A 15,951-nucleotide genomic window follows, 5' to 3' on the forward strand; every position below is an offset into this window, starting at 1 on the left:
TAAATTACCGGTATATTATTGTTGTTGGGAATTGGATATTAAGTCAAATTAAGTGGTTGTAAAGAGCCAGCAGGTTTTTGCCGCTTCTTTTGTGAGTATTTGATTTTTTGTTTGTAAAATGGAGGAAGATAATGTTGAGAGTAAGGATGAAATACGGAAGCGCAAAGTGCGGGAAAGGATGAGGGCGAAAAGGTCGACGTTTTCATTGGATACTTAAGTTTATATAATCTTCTCGACACGGAGAGGTAATATTTTGGTTTTCCCAACTTGTTTGAATCTGACAACTTCGTCTTCAAGTATGTTTAGCTCTCGTTAGTCGTTTCGTTTATCAATTTGAATCAAAATTCATTGCCGAAATGCCAAGTTGTATTATTAAAGTCTGTCAGAGTGTTAATTCTAGGTGTGCGGTTAGTTTCATAGACATTATAACACTATTAAGAACCTAGACAAACTATTGCGAGGGGGGTCTCGCGACATTCTGTTACGAAAATTTCCATCCCACCCCTTCGCGTGTGTGATAGGGTTTTTTATACGTGGCGCCCCTATCGGCGTCCGAAGGAGCTATTCAATTTGAACATAAAATAAATACCGTAATGTTTCATCTTGCAAATATTTTAATTCTCTGTTAATAAACATTTCTTTATTTTACAAACACTTTTCCTTCCATTGATTAATACGGAAATTAATAAAAATTAATTAAATATAAAACGTCCCCGGCGGGATTCGAACCCGCGTTGTCTTCCTCCCAAGTACTGACCGCGCTCGAAGCTGCTTAACTTCGAGTGTTAACATGGGGTTAGTAATATTTTAGTTTACCTCGCCGCGTGTAGATGGCGCTACAAGCAACTCACCCTATCACACACGCGAAGGGGCGCTTCCATTGAACCCGAATCAAAGCTGAAAATTCAACTGTTCCTCTTGTATCTCTATGGTTAGTTTTTATACTGTTCACGATCACTGTAAGTACCCTTATAGTGCATCAAAATGGTTACGATATGCCACGTACGTTTCGCTAGCGTCCTAGGCCTTGGCTACGGCGCTCTACCGCGCTACCATAGTATCTCTACGGGCGCCACCAACGTAACTTGTCGCCGGTCTAGCGCTCAACCGCGTAATAGTCGAGTTTACTTTTTAGCAGAGGTGGATTAGGGGAAGTTACGAAAGAGGCCGAATTTCTGGATGGGCAAATGCTTTATAAAAGCGATGGGGGAACATAGAGCTACTCTTTATTTTTAAGCCCCCCCCCCAAAAAAAATGAGAAAGAATTCGCGAGGATAGCAGGGTAACGATATCGCCACCTAACGGATTGAAAATAGCGTCTGCTTAGTTTAGTGTATGATGTACAAGGCTTACTCAGTCAAGAGTCGTTTATAGTTAGAAATGGAACAATCGTCGGGAGGCGCGGACTTTCCCATTATTAAGAAGTTAATAGAACAATTAAAAAATGATTTCAGCTATTTTGTGACTTCCTCTGAAACTAGAGTAGCGTTGGTGGCCCATATTTTAAGTTCCAAAGCAGGGTAAATACCTTTCCGTTTAACATCCGATTTCTTTGGTGGTATTGTGACGGGGTTTATTAAAGTCAAGCACTGGGTTGAAACTGATTTAAAGCGCGGCAAAGGCTTAGCTATCTTTTCTGATTTTTCGCTACTTTTTGTCGGTTTTTTATCTATGTTTCAACCTACAGACTTATTTCTCATATTTTGTTTGACCATTAAATAAAAATTACATTGTGTTGATACTTCTTCATAACTTTTAGAGCTGTTAATACTCATAATAGGTCGCGAAGAGTTTTCAAGCTTAACTTCGGAGGCCATTTTCTCAATTTCCCGTGTTACTTCTCTTAACATCCACCAGGTAGAGACCTTAATCTTACTCCGTTGATAGAGGGGAGAAATTTTAACCCACCCAGCCGTTCCTCTTCCTCTCTCTCGTAAATAAAATGCCCCCACAGTGAGCCCTATGGCTCGTTCATAACTTCCCCTAATCCACCTCTGTTTTTAGTAGAAGCTTGTCCTATAGATACCTCGGCCAATAAGATGGAGGACTGAATTAATATATTAGAGTGACGTATCGCACTCTCTCTGGCTTTGCGGAAAAGCACCATACAGGCGCCATAAGGTCCTCAATGCAATTAGTTTTTCTGATTTAATTTAAATTGTACTTTGTGTAAAATTTTTCAACTCTCGAAATCTTGGTTTTGGGTGTAATTAAAGGGATTACAGCAAAAAAGGTTTATGGGTGAAGAAAGTCAGTGCAAAACCTTAAAACCATACAGTATCACAAATTTATTTCTGCTTCCAGAAATAAATGAGCTATTTTCCACAAGTTCAGCTAAATAAACATAAATTCGATTATAATTTGTGCGGCAAAATTGCGCGCTTCTTGTACTTTTTAAACTATTGACCGCCACTTAGGAAGATACTAGAAAACATCCGCCACCAAGGATGATAAGGGGTGGACACGAATTCTGAGAGAAATTCGCGCCGTTACGTAACTTCGGAAACGATTGGGTCTGGTAGGACGCTAAAATTGGAGGAGGGATACCAAAGTTATTTGAACTATTTTGCTCATAAATAAAATTTGCGATTGAAACACTAAATTTCACATATAGTCAATATTTAATATTTAATAATTATTGCTTCAAAATTGAAAAAATAATATTGTACATAGATGACGCTGCAATGGGGAAACGCCGGTTGGTATTTATTTTAACGCGCTAGGCGTCACTTACAGTTGTTACTTCCGCTTTCAAGGACGATTAAAAAGATTAATCATTTGATTAAAAAGAAGGAATTTAACTTCTAACGTATAGTGATAAAAACAAACATGATTTTACATTGTTTGAAAAAAATTACATTTAGAAAGTTTCAGGACTGAAACAAAAATTTGTCCTCCCACCCAATGCCTATACGAAACGTAGAAATCTCCTTTATTCCATTGGATGATTTTTTGTTATGTGACCCATTTAGTAATCGTCTCGACCGTTTGGTGGCTGCACCGCGACATGAATTTCAAAATTTTCTCTCTTCGGATCTTAGCGCTATACGAGTTCTGACGGCACAGTAGCCCGCGGAAGATGCCCAGTTGTAACCCATATTTGTGTACTTAGAGGCATGATAAACTTATGAACTTACTAATAGTCGAGTAGGACGAACGGGTATAGAGAGTAACAGAATATTGATTCGGTTTTGACCAGATATTGAAGCTATTATTAATTAGAAAGCGCTACAAAAGGATCTTAATATTTGCTCATTATTTATGCAAAAAGTATTATTCCCCTTCTGATACAATGTTTTTATGAATCATCGTAAAAGCCATTGTAGAAGAAAAATTTAGACATTCCGGTATTCCATTAGAAAGTTTTATAATATTCCAAATGTCTAGTTAGCGCGCAAACGTTCATATACACATAGAGACTACCTGCGCTACCAAAGTTCGATGACCAAATGCATGGTGTCTCGAGTGCTTTGCCATGTGGTGTAATTATAAGCGGTACAGTATAATCTTTAATTTTGATATCTGTCATAGCTGGCCCAGATCAAGCTGTTACAAAAATATTCGAATATAAACTTTAAAACATATTTTACATTTTTTTCCATCATTCTTTTAGAACGCTCAAAGACAACACGTGGAAACTCAACATGACTCAGCTGTGAAAATTCATGAATTGGAAGCTGAGAATATTATTCATCTTGCTATTGATAAAGAAAGGCCACACCCCGAAGAAAAGTCTTATCAATGCGACACTTGTGGGGTGTGTTTCAGATTTATCACATCATTTAAGATCCATTGCGTAATCCACAACGACGAAAAACTGTATCTCTGTACCACATGCGGTAAATCATTCAAGCGTGTAAACGGTCTCACAAAGCATTCGCGAATCCACACTAATGAAAAACCTTTCGAATGCAAAATTTGCGAAACACATTTCACCACAAAAGGTAGTTTGAGAAAACACACGCATACCAAGCATACGAATGAAATACGTGAGAGGTTTGAGTGCGAAGTGTGTTATAAGAGTTTCCCGACGAAGTATAGTTTGTCGGTTCACGCTTTGACTCACACTAACGAGAAATCTCATCGGTGCGAGTTTTGTGAAAAGACCTTCAAGCATAAAGCTTCTTTAACCTCGCATATTCGCGCACATACTGCCGATAAAGCTTATCAGTGCGAAATTTGTCAAAAGTTTTTTGGTAAAAGAGATTGGTTGAACGAGCACTTTCGCGTTCATACTGGCGAGAAGCCCTTTCAATGCGAACAATGTGGTATTAGCTTTAGGTTAAAGGTTCACTTGACACGACATTATCGTACACACACGGGTGAAAAGCCACATATATGCCAAGTGTGTCAGCACGCTTTTTCTGAAAAGAGTAATTTGACTGCTCACTTGCGCATTCATAAAGGTGAGCTGACTCGAAAGAGACCAAGGAAAGCTAAAATCTGAAAAACGCCCTGGAAAAACTGTCGCTCAAGAAACTTTTAATATGTTTGACTGTTAGTATTAAAACAGCGTAGTGTTTATAAGAATCAGATTCACATTTTGTCGTTTACCTTACTTTACACACTTAATTGCATTTTAATAAAAAGCAGCGCTCAAGTGATATTAAACGCAAAAGATTTGTTGGAGCACCAAAATTTAAGCTTTGTTTAAAAGCATAATCGCTCTGAATCTGTTATACCCATATATTCTAACTTTTCTATAGGTTAATAGCAATTTATGGTAATGATTCGTCAGTAGACCATGATCATCTAAAATTTTACGAAGCCATCAACTTGCTTGACTGACATCTTTGTTTATTATTTTTCTTTGGTTTAATGTTTTAGTTTCTTACGTCCGTGACCTAGAGGTTGAGATTTAAGGAATTGTGGATTTGGGGTTGTCAGCATCGAAGAAACATGTGTCTTTTTCCGTCAATCTTTGTCGCCTAGCCTTTAAAATATGAATGAATGTCGTTGAATATTGATTTTGTGTGGCTTAGCAATATGCTAGTTACAGGTTAGACTGTTTTTCGACCCCAATATATTTAGGCCTATATTATTGCTTTTCAATTTCTGATGCCGTAGCTGGAGCTAATGAATGAATTAATATTGAAGTATTATCTCGAAATTAATTCTTAAGGAGGAGCAGGATTGAAGTATCGATAAAAAACATTCTACACGATGTGTAAGGTAAGCCCATTTTTTATTTTTTTCGTGTACATTCGGACGCGCCTAAATTTCTGACGGTAGCAGAATATTTAATATTTTATCAGTTTAAAAACATACAAGATGGCAACGTCCATGAAGAAGGGTGAGACTAAAATACTGAACCCTCTAAACTGCTGAATTACTAAACTAGGTACTATAACTACATAAGTGAAAAACTACCATATACTGGCAGTGTACTACAGTGTAGTACAAGTTTTACTGAAAAATGTTTGACTATTAGCTGAAGAATTTGGAAACTGCTTGGTAATTTACCTGCAAATTACCATTTACTAATAGTAACTTAGAATGATTCAAATTCCCACAATCATCTTCACGAGCGTCAATAATAAAAAATTTATTCGTTGAGCCAAGCTGTTGATAATATACTTGCTCTTCTGCGCATACGACGTCATCGTTGTACGTCATTACTCATAGTCCATTATACGTTACCTAGCGGCCACTCATTGCGTTCTTAAAAAGCCAGTTTCGAAATGAAAATTCTTTGCATACACGGACTTTTACTATCTGCTTGGCTATGCACTGAATGTAGCAGCTTAAAGGGATAGAACCCATCTTTTCCGACTAGTATTAGATGGCGGCAGTTTTAGGTAGAAAAATACGCCTAAAATTATGTGTGATACAAAAAATCTCGACTAAAAACGGTTAAAATTAAGTAAAGTACGTTAGATATTTTGAAATTCAAACCAACCAAGAAATACCGGCTATCTTGTTTTCCCCATTGTGACGTCGTAATGGGGACCATGTTAACTTTTTTCATTTGTTGTTTGGAAATAGGAGAATGTAGGGAACTCTAGACGACTGTATAGTAGTTTTTCACCTTCACTGGGAAGCAACGCATATTTGAGAAGGCCTTTCTAAGCATAATTTTGATTTTTCATGTTTATTATCCTTTACTCTTGGTTAAGTTGTAGAGTAAGGATGATAGCGATTTGTCAAAATTGTTACAGGTAATGTCCAAAACCCCACATTTTTACTCTATTTTGGCAAAGGCTTAGGTTCCATGTATAATAATGGTATGGCTTTATTTAAGCCTAATGGCCCTAATCTAAGCTTTGACCATAGCAAAAGCTTTATAAGGAGACCCCTGGAAGCAGGCTGGCTGGCAAGCAGGCAGGCAGGCTGGCTGTCTAGCTGGCAGGACGGCTGGCTGTATCGCGTTCGCGTACATTTTCGTAAATATAAATTACGCGGCAGAGCTCGCCGGAATTTGATTCTCCACCGCACTAGCGACATCTATACTAAATTCGATCATATTTTCGACGAGAAAATGCTGACTCGGAGGTAGCGGGATTCGAACTGACGTTGGCGGTGTGGGAAGCGGATACTTTACGTCTGCGCCACCACGGATTGTTGTTAAGCTATCGATATTTTTCCCATACTTTTCCACGCCTTTGCTTATTGGTAGCGGGAATCGTTGACGTTACCGGTGTGAATATCCCTAATTTCGGGTTTTGTTAAAGACAGTATCACACTGCAAAAAGCGTTAATATGCCTTGGGGCATATCTTGATTTGTAATTAAACATAGTAAAGCTATTACTTTGAACATAAAAATTGCAGTGAAACTATTTACCTTCCTTTATAACTCTCAAAGCATCTCTATCGAAATGAAAAATATTAATTTCACTAAAATGCAAAATAGTATGAAAACTACTTTTAGGTGTAAATCTACTATAATTCCGTGTGAGAGGAGGGTAGCGGTGGTAATGTAGGTGTTTCGCTCGTGTTTTTGCAAACGACTGCAGAGGGGGCAGTGATCGGAGCGGTGCCGAAAACTAATACTTTTAAAAATTAATTAAAAATAGTTATGTCAGAAGTAAATGAACCGAAGTTACTTAAGACTCTAAAAACTGTCCAACACATTTGACATAACGCGGGGCTTTAAAAAAGCAGAACCTTTCATCCCCCCCCCTCGTCCTTCGCAGATTTATTGCAGAGGATTCTGGGACCAAAGACTATAAGTGACTGTGCCATTTAAGCCCGACTATATAGTCTTTGTTCCGGTATTTCAGTTGTTTTGAAAAAGTCGTCTGCTTGATCAAATTGATCTTGACGTCCAAGGCTTAGGCCAAGTACCTGTTGATTACTTGCCGTTTCGGAACTGTATACTTTGCAAATGTCTTTCCCTATTGGTTTTAAAGGTAATCCGGCATTGTGCTTAGATGAATTTCCCTCGGAATCGTCATTATTAGAATTAGATTTCACCGTTTTTTTAGTCAAAGATAAATCTCTTAAGAAACATTGCGTGGCAACGGTGGCTGTGTTTACACTATGCAAAGGCTTATCTTGAACTTTGATTTTTTGGCGAGATTCGACTCTATTTGTTTCTATATGACACATTACCAATTTTTTTTTGTTGAACTTTCGCTTCTAAGTAAAAATTGCACTGGGTGCTAACATTTTTGAACGACAAAACCATATCTTATTTCAATTCTTCATCGATAAAGAATAAATCTTCTCCGAAGGAATCCGCCATATTAAGATATACAAATTTCCGACAACCGACTTCCGTTTCCACACAGCGACCGTTTGGTGGCGTTTTTAGAATAACGGCGCTTGAGAATGGGGTGCAGGAATGGGGGTTAAATAAGGGGGATTATAAGTAACTTGTGTTTAACGAAGAAGCAATGGGACTCCAGTAACTTTGGTTCATTTACTTCTGGTTATGTTATTAAAACTATCAATATATATATATATATATATATATATATATATATATATATATATATACAGTGTGTATCTGAAATGGACGTAGGAGCGGAAGTATTTGGGTTCCTGGGGCCAATATAAGACGAAACTGTTCTATGACATTTTAACGTACGCCAACCCATTTGGAAGTTACTTGAACCTAACACTTGCTAGTTTGCATAAATCAGCATATTGGCTTCGTCTAAAACAGTAGGAATTAAGTTCAAGATATGATGATTATTGCAAATTAGTGGTTGCCAGTTAAAAGAAAAAAAGCTTCATAGCCATAGAGTTTATCGTAAATTTTTAACGAGTAGAAAGTTGTACAGTTGGTGACTCATAAAGGAACATCAATGTAAAACAACATGTTACGATTTAGTATGTTGAAACAACTGACCGATAATAACGGTAAACTGACAGCGATAAGTAGCGCAAACTTAAGGAACACCGACATTTTGCTACATTCTTCAAACAATCGAAAGGTTGCATTTAGTTTAAAGATTAGGTTAATGTTGCAGCTTATCGAAATCGGTATTCGTGAATAAATGTTAGTGGGCGAATGTTTGGGATGGGATGTTGGGCAACGCCTGTTAAAACTGAGCAGTGAAATGCATAATTTGCAAAATTTAACCCTTATAAAAATCAACATAATGATGAAACCTAAATGTTGAAAATGAAGTAAACCCTTATAAAAATCAACAAATACTGATGAAACCTAAATGTTGAAAATGAATTAAAAATTTTTATGGTTCAAAGTGACCAAAAAAGGGAAAATGAATTAAAATTTTTTATGGTTCAAAGTGACCAAAAAAGGGAACATTCCTTTCTCCAAAAAATTACAGTGAGGGAGTAATGGCATTTTTCTTGGTGCCTCACCCGAAACTTCACCCGTAACAAATTAGGTACGCTATGTTGAATAGCGTACTTAGAAGTGGGCTTCATGAAACCTAGCATTCCTTCTCAAGGTCACACACTAGTAACTTGTTCCAGAAAGGGTTGAAATGCTCGTGATTGGCCTACACTGATTAGGAGGTACCACCAAAAGTAATAGCAGAGAAAAAAATTTAAGAAGAAATTTTCTTTCTTAACCTCGGAACCGAACGGATGACCGCAAATAAAACTAAAGAAAATTCGAGAAAAAACCAAAAGTGGAGGGTTAACTTAAAACTAAGAAAAAACTTCGCAAATAAATTAATAAACGATTAAACCTTAGTAAATTTGCAGACCACCCTAAAACTTTAGACTTATGACGTTTACTTACTGGTAGCAATCTGCCAGCGTTGAGAACGACAGGAGACATACGTGCAATGCGAGATGCAATGTAATGTACCCATAAGAAAATGTACATTCTTACTACTTAGAATTATTCTATGAAAATTGCCATTAAAAACGGTAAAAAAGGTACTTCTTTTAAAGGTTCAAAGTGTTTTAAAGCATGTAAAAAATAATTTACTAATTTAATGGAAACAAGACGTCGCCGGATATGTAGTCTTGTACACTAACCAAAATGAACGCTTTTACAACCTTTCGATTGTTTGAAAAATGAAGCAAAATGTCGGTGTTCCTTATTAGTTTCCGCTAGTTATCGCTGTCAGTTTCCCGTTTCAACAATCTAATCGTAACATGTTGTTTTACAATGATGTTCGATATGAGTCACTAACTGTACAACTTTCTACTCCTTAAAAATTTACGTTTCTACTCCTTAAAAATTTACGAGAAACTCTATGGCTATGAGGCTTTTTTTGTTTTAGCTGGCAACCACTAATTTGCAATAATCATCCTATCTTGAACTCAATTCCTACTGTTTTAGACGAAGTCAACATGCTGTGATTTATGCAAACTAGCAAGGGCTAGGTTCAAGTAACTTGCAAATATATATATATATATATATATATATATATATATATATATATATATATATATATATATATATATATATATTTAAGACCGTAATTTTAGGTTCTATCTGATTTAAAACAAGATGGCCCCGGCCAGATTACGCTTTCGCTGCGCCCTCTAGCGGCTAAAACTGATACGACCCCGGAAATGTTATTTTGCGTTATTCTTTTCTTATTTATTAAATATCCTTTCGATTATGAATGAAATTAATATAGTGTGATATTGTTTTCACATAAACATTAATGATAACTTTGTTTTTAAAACAAATGTTTTAAGAAAACTAATTAAGTACAGTTATTTTTTTTATATTCGCATTATATTTTATTGCCGTTTGAAAAACGTATTGATAATTTTGACCAAACACTTTCCAAGATTATTTTCAGTTACAATTTTGGATAAACGAAAAGATAATTATAAGTATACGCTATAAAATATTTCTATTCTCGTTTAATTACTCAAATAACCCATGATAACAAATTTTACCAAGCACTTTTTAAGGTTATTTTCAGTTGCAATTTTTGACAAAAACGATAAAAATAATTGGTTTACCTCTTAATTTTAACTTATAATAAGAGTAATCAATTACTAATCATCACTAATCTTAATATTTTCTTAAATAACTAAAATACAGTGGAGGTTGCAAACCCACCTAGGTATGGTTCTAGGTACTATTTAGTACATTCTCAAGGACATTAAGGAATAACAACTTTATCAAGTTGCTTACATGTTTGCGGGATCCATACCAATTTATGACGCCACACACTACCGTTAAGTTCCAGTTACATCTGCGAAGTCGAAAAATAAATCTCGACGTGATCATCGTGGTCGAGTGGCGTGGGCCTCTCTCTGCTCGATTCAAGCATAGCCTTCTGGATCACGCGACTGCAGGCTATAGCGCGATGCGCTAGCAGCTTATTTAAAATTATTAAAATTATGGTATTATTTAAAATTATTAAAATTATGGTATTATTTAAAATGATTTCTATTAACGGGCTTCTATAGCGCAAGCAACTTGCGTCGTAATGCGCGTGATCGAGTGGGCTATGGCTGTGTGCAAGCTCAAAACGACATGGGTGATGGGGGAATAGTAATAAGCAAAAATGGGGGTGGAATACTCGGAAATAAAGGCGGGTAGTCTACGTCAGATCTAGGCTATATTTAGCGCCATCATGTCGGCCTAATTTTAAATGCATATGGCAATGTTAATTTAAACTTTTTTGCTCATACATAAAATTTACAATTAAAAAAAACTAAATTTAATATAGAGTTAACAATTAATAATTATTGCTTCGAAATTATTGCTAAAATAGTAGTGTACGTACGTAGATGACGCAACGGCGTAATTATTATATTACCAATGCTTATTTTTATTGAGATAAGATTATTTATAAAAATAATATTGAACTTTTTTCTTAAGATTAGTGATGAATATTAATTGATTACTCTTATTAGTTATTAAAATTAAGAGTTAATTAAATAAAATATCATTAACATTTATAGGAAAATTTAAACTTGAAATGATAATTTTTCTTTGTCCGAACTTGTTACTGAAATGTGAAAAGAACCTCAGAAAGTGCTTGTGCTTGGTAAAATTTATTATTAGGATTATTTGAGTAATTAAACTTTAATAGAAATATTTTATTGCGAATGCCAATACTTAAAATTAAACATCAAATTATCATTTTTGTTTGTCCAAAACTGTAACGTAAGAAAGTTTTCAGGCTTTAGCTTATCTAATCCCAACACCCAAATTCCCAAATTAAATGTGCAGGTATAGTTAACCCCAAAAATGTGTCTATCTGGAAGCACTTGCAAGTTAATTTAAGTAACTTAAAATATAAACACTTACATAGATGGTAATATCATAAACTTGTTTAGTTACAGAAGTTTCCCTGATACACTCTCTAGAGACTACGGTATAAACTTCGTTTGGTTTACAAATCAAATATCTCTTACATTAAAAATGTGTTTAGTTAAAATTAGATTTTAGACCTTTCGACGAGTAGAATCCCTAAAATAATTTTGTAAACCCTTTAATGCTATAAACGCGACATACTTTACTGCCAATCTACCATTCGTGAATTTCCCGCCAAGAGTTTACAATTCAGAGGCGCTGCATATACGCGCGCTACCATGGAAACGGCCCACCCCCAACTTAACGAAAGGCGAGAGTAACGCTTGAAGGAGAGAGTAATGGAGTGGAAACCCCCATACCTTAAGCGTCGCCTTTGTACCCCCACATACAGCACCATAGTCCTCCCATCATCCCCAGCGGTTTGGTAAGGTCGTGCCGGACGAAATTGTAAAGGACGCTCCCTCTATCTCAAAAATAGAAGCTAGTTCTCATTCAAATAAAATGGCGCTACGCGGCAGCACTTAGCAATCGCCTACGGAAGGGTAGGGGCGTGCGCGAGGTACACTGGGAGAGATATGGTGCCGCAGGTCGCCCATCATCATTTCCAATCCATCTGGGGCCCTATTCTACTCCGATCGGTGAGATCCATACCGACAGTTTCCGGTCGGTGCGCTATAAAATTGTCGCTATGACAAAATTTCGGTATTCTGAACTGATCGGTGACTCTAAAGATCGCTTGAAAGAGTCGTTATCATAACTACAGCTTAACCCTGTAGTTCAGAGGTACCAACGATCGAAAATGGCGCTCATGCTTCACGAATTAGAGATATTATGGCACTTATATGAAATAGAAAATTATCAACCGCAAAGGGACTTACGAAGACGAAGAGTTATGCGAGATAGATGTGCTGCGTTTGAAATGTTGTCGGACTATAAATTCAAGAGATTATTCAGGTTAAACCAGGACTCAATCAACGCACTGTGTGATACTCTCAGACATAGACTGGAGGCAATCACGCTTTAGCTTTACCCGTGGATGTGAAGGTATTTCATATCAATCATTAATTCAGGATAATTATAAACGACCTAAACTTATTTTTTTTAATGAAAGGTTCTTGTAGCAATTAGATTTTTTGCTGTTGGATGTTACCAATTATCAGTTGGTCAAGATTTATTCTTGACTGTTAGTCAACCTTCAGTAAGCCGACGCGTCTCGAAGGTTAGTCTAGCCATTATAGAACTATGTATGGCGGATCACATAAAGTTTCCTTCAACCGAAGAAGAAGAATTACAGATAAAAAACTGGATTTTGCAAAATAGGAGGAACACCCGGTGTGATAGGAGCTATAGATGGCACACATATAGCAATTGTTGCACCATCACAACAAAATGAGCAATTTAGGGAACAGCAATATGTGAACCGGAAAGGATTTTACTCCATAAATGCTCAAATCATTTGTGATCACACTTACCGTATTCTTAACATGAATGCAAAGTTCCCAGGTTCTGCTCATGACTCGCACATATTTAGAATGTCACAAGTTTCCGCTTACCTAGAAAGGGCATATATAAGGGAAGGGAAGCATTCATTGTTAATTGGCGATAGTGGCTATCCACTAAGACCATGGCTAATGACTCCCATTTTGGATGCGCCTGCTGGATCCGCCGAAGAAAGATACACCACCGCCTTTACGAAAACCAGGCAAATTGTTGAATGTACAATAGGTATTTTAAAGCAGGTTTTCCGCTGTCTCCTTGGACACAGAACACTGCACTACGATCCGACAGCTGCGGGAAGAATTATATACGCTTGTTGCGTACTGCATAACCTTCGAAGAGATGCAACTCATGTACCAGCCGATGACGAATTCTCAGACAGTGACGACGAAGGTGATGATGAAGTAATTAGAGATCGAAGGAGGGCTAGACAACACGTAGATGTACCACCTTATGTGCCCCAAAGGAATGACAACTTTCTACGAGCTGGTGAAAGAGTCAGAGAACAAATTGTAAGGCAATTTAGAAGGTAAAGACGTTTCCAGAGGAAATGGCTTCATTTAGAACTGTTAATTTATATGCTTAAAAGAATGTCTTCATATTGTTCAAAATGTCTGTATTCAGTTTATTAAATAAACACCATCAAAACTTGCATATTTAGAGAAAGCTTTATTCTTAATATATTGAGATCATAAAAGGTGGGATGAAAAATGTATTACAAGGAACTCAAGAATTGACTTTAGGATTTACTTTTTGAAATTCTTTACATAATCACATATTGCATTAGCTATCACTCCGATTGAAACAGCTTTTGAAGACTCGGCACTAGCTATAGCTTCTTGTGCCACAGCATGTTTTTCTAATGACACTTGAATTCCTCTTAAAATATCATTTTTATCACGCTCGGTTTGGATAAATTCCGTAGAAGCGGTTTCAAACCTTGTAACGTCCATATATTTTCCTAGAATTAAATTGTAGCATTAAACTACATTAAAACATATCATAGAATGATTTTATGTTAATACTTTTTCTGTTAGGTGTTTTATTCGACGGTAATTTAGCACATTCTCCAGAGGTACTTGGCTGTTGCGAAGTTGAATCTAATTTAATATTCTCAATTAAACCATTATTTAAATCGGTTATTTACATATTTACCTCTACGAAAGTTTTAGCTAATACTTAAAATTCAATGTTTAAAGGTATACTTTTACTCAAATATGTCTTACTTGAACATTGATTATAATAAAAGTTACATAATTTATATTAGGACAAAACTCACCACTATTCAGTTTTTCAGTTTCTGAACTATTACTTACAGCCTTTTCAGGCTTATCGGCAACAACCATAAAAGTAAGTGGGTTGTCAATCGACGTATCACAATGGGTTAGGATTAAGTTATCATCCAAAGTAGCGCTTGAAGTTTTGGCCCTTTCATTGCCACCTATTTCTTGATTATCACTGTCAACTACAGCTTGAAGTCCATTTGGATCTTCATCCTTAAATATTAGATATCAGGTTAAAAAATCGTTTCAAAACAATGATAATATTCATAAAAACGTACCATTTGGAAATCCCTAAAACCAGCCTCTGGGACATTCGGATTACCCTCAACGCAAATTGAACCCACTAATGCTAACAACCTTAGCTCTAGCTCAGTTAGCTCAGTTGAAGGACGCTCTCCTCCACCAGTTTTAGGTTTTTTTAAATTTCCGGCTTTAGTTTTTGTATCCGATTTCCAATCCGTAAATGACTATTGAGGAAATTAATTTCAAAAACAAATTCATACAATAGTATTTGATTTGAGGAAATTAATTTCAAAAACAAATTCATACAATAGTATTTGATTCATCATTTTACCTTCTTCCATTTCTTGGTGTCTTTAGTTGCTCCTAATCCATCAGAATTTAGCTTGAGAGTTAGCTTTTCCCACAGAGTGTCACATGTTTTTTTTGGTAAAAGTGGGCAGGGCCGTCTTAAGGCGTCATGCTGCCCTGGGCTAATTATTTCAGCAACATAAAAAAATAAATATTCAGTTGTAAAAGACTCGAGACAGCCAATTATATTAAAAAGGCAGTTTCATGTCCTCAAATATATACAAATTCCAGGAAAAGCGTCCATGTTGTTTCAATACAGTAGCGATAAGCTTAAAACATTTTCTTTCAAGTCTTTTCATGAGTTCTGATACTCTTTGATTGTGACGCTCTTCTGGCTCATCCTGAGCCAGAAGAGCGTCACAATACATTACGCTTTTGGTGTAAATGAGAATCCGACGATGTTGTCCCCAGTTTTGTTGTCAAAAATTAGGTTAATTTCGTTATTTTCGAAGAATTTTCCATCTCCTCAAGCGCCTTTTTCTCTTTGTAGCTTAACTTTCAAATTTGCGACTCATAGTTTTTACTCATCTGAAACCCACTGCCCCTTGCGATGATTAAGGATATTATGAAGTTTGAAAAATATAGGCCTGAAAAGTCCATGCGTGCTCAAACTAAAACCGACTCATTTAAGAGAGCAAAGTTCATAACTCCAGTTTGTCCTATCACTCACATTTACATCGCTGTATAGCGTTTGAGGGACAATGCGTCACGTTGTCAGTTAGCGTTAGGAAAGGTAAACAAGAAAAGTCGATTAGTGTAGTTTATTGAAAATTCAAAATGAGTGTATAAATAATTTAATTTGGTAATCAGATTGTACTTGTTGTTTGTTGTATATTATGTATATATTTTGTATGTAAATATTTTTACGAATAAGGCCTAATGCGTTCGCGCAAATATTCATGTTTCGAATAATTACATTCACGTTTTAA

At 36.2% G+C, this 15,951-nt stretch overlaps 1 protein-coding gene across 1 annotated transcript; it reads left to right on the plus strand.

Moving 5' to 3' along the window:
- Window positions 1-1,380: 1,380 nt before the first annotated feature.
- On the plus strand, window positions 1,381-5,147 carry LOC149619160 (uncharacterized). The gene is made up of 3 exons (XM_089855811.1): window positions 1,381-1,520; window positions 2,217-2,250; window positions 3,614-5,147. Exons 1-3 carry the CDS (start codon window positions 1,381-1,383, stop codon window positions 4,445-4,447), a joined length of 1,008 nt encoding a protein of 335 aa, XP_089711937.1. The 3' UTR covers window positions 4,448-5,147.
- Window positions 5,148-15,951: the final 10,804 nt, after the last annotated feature.

The sequence above is a fragment of the Phalangium opilio genome, unplaced genomic scaffold (assembly GCF_054372755.1).
Source record: "Phalangium opilio isolate 3A_F unplaced genomic scaffold, DU_Popi_V2 ptg000209l_1, whole genome shotgun sequence".
In the NCBI taxonomy this organism is placed as follows: domain Eukaryota; kingdom Metazoa; phylum Arthropoda; class Arachnida; order Opiliones; family Phalangiidae; genus Phalangium; species Phalangium opilio.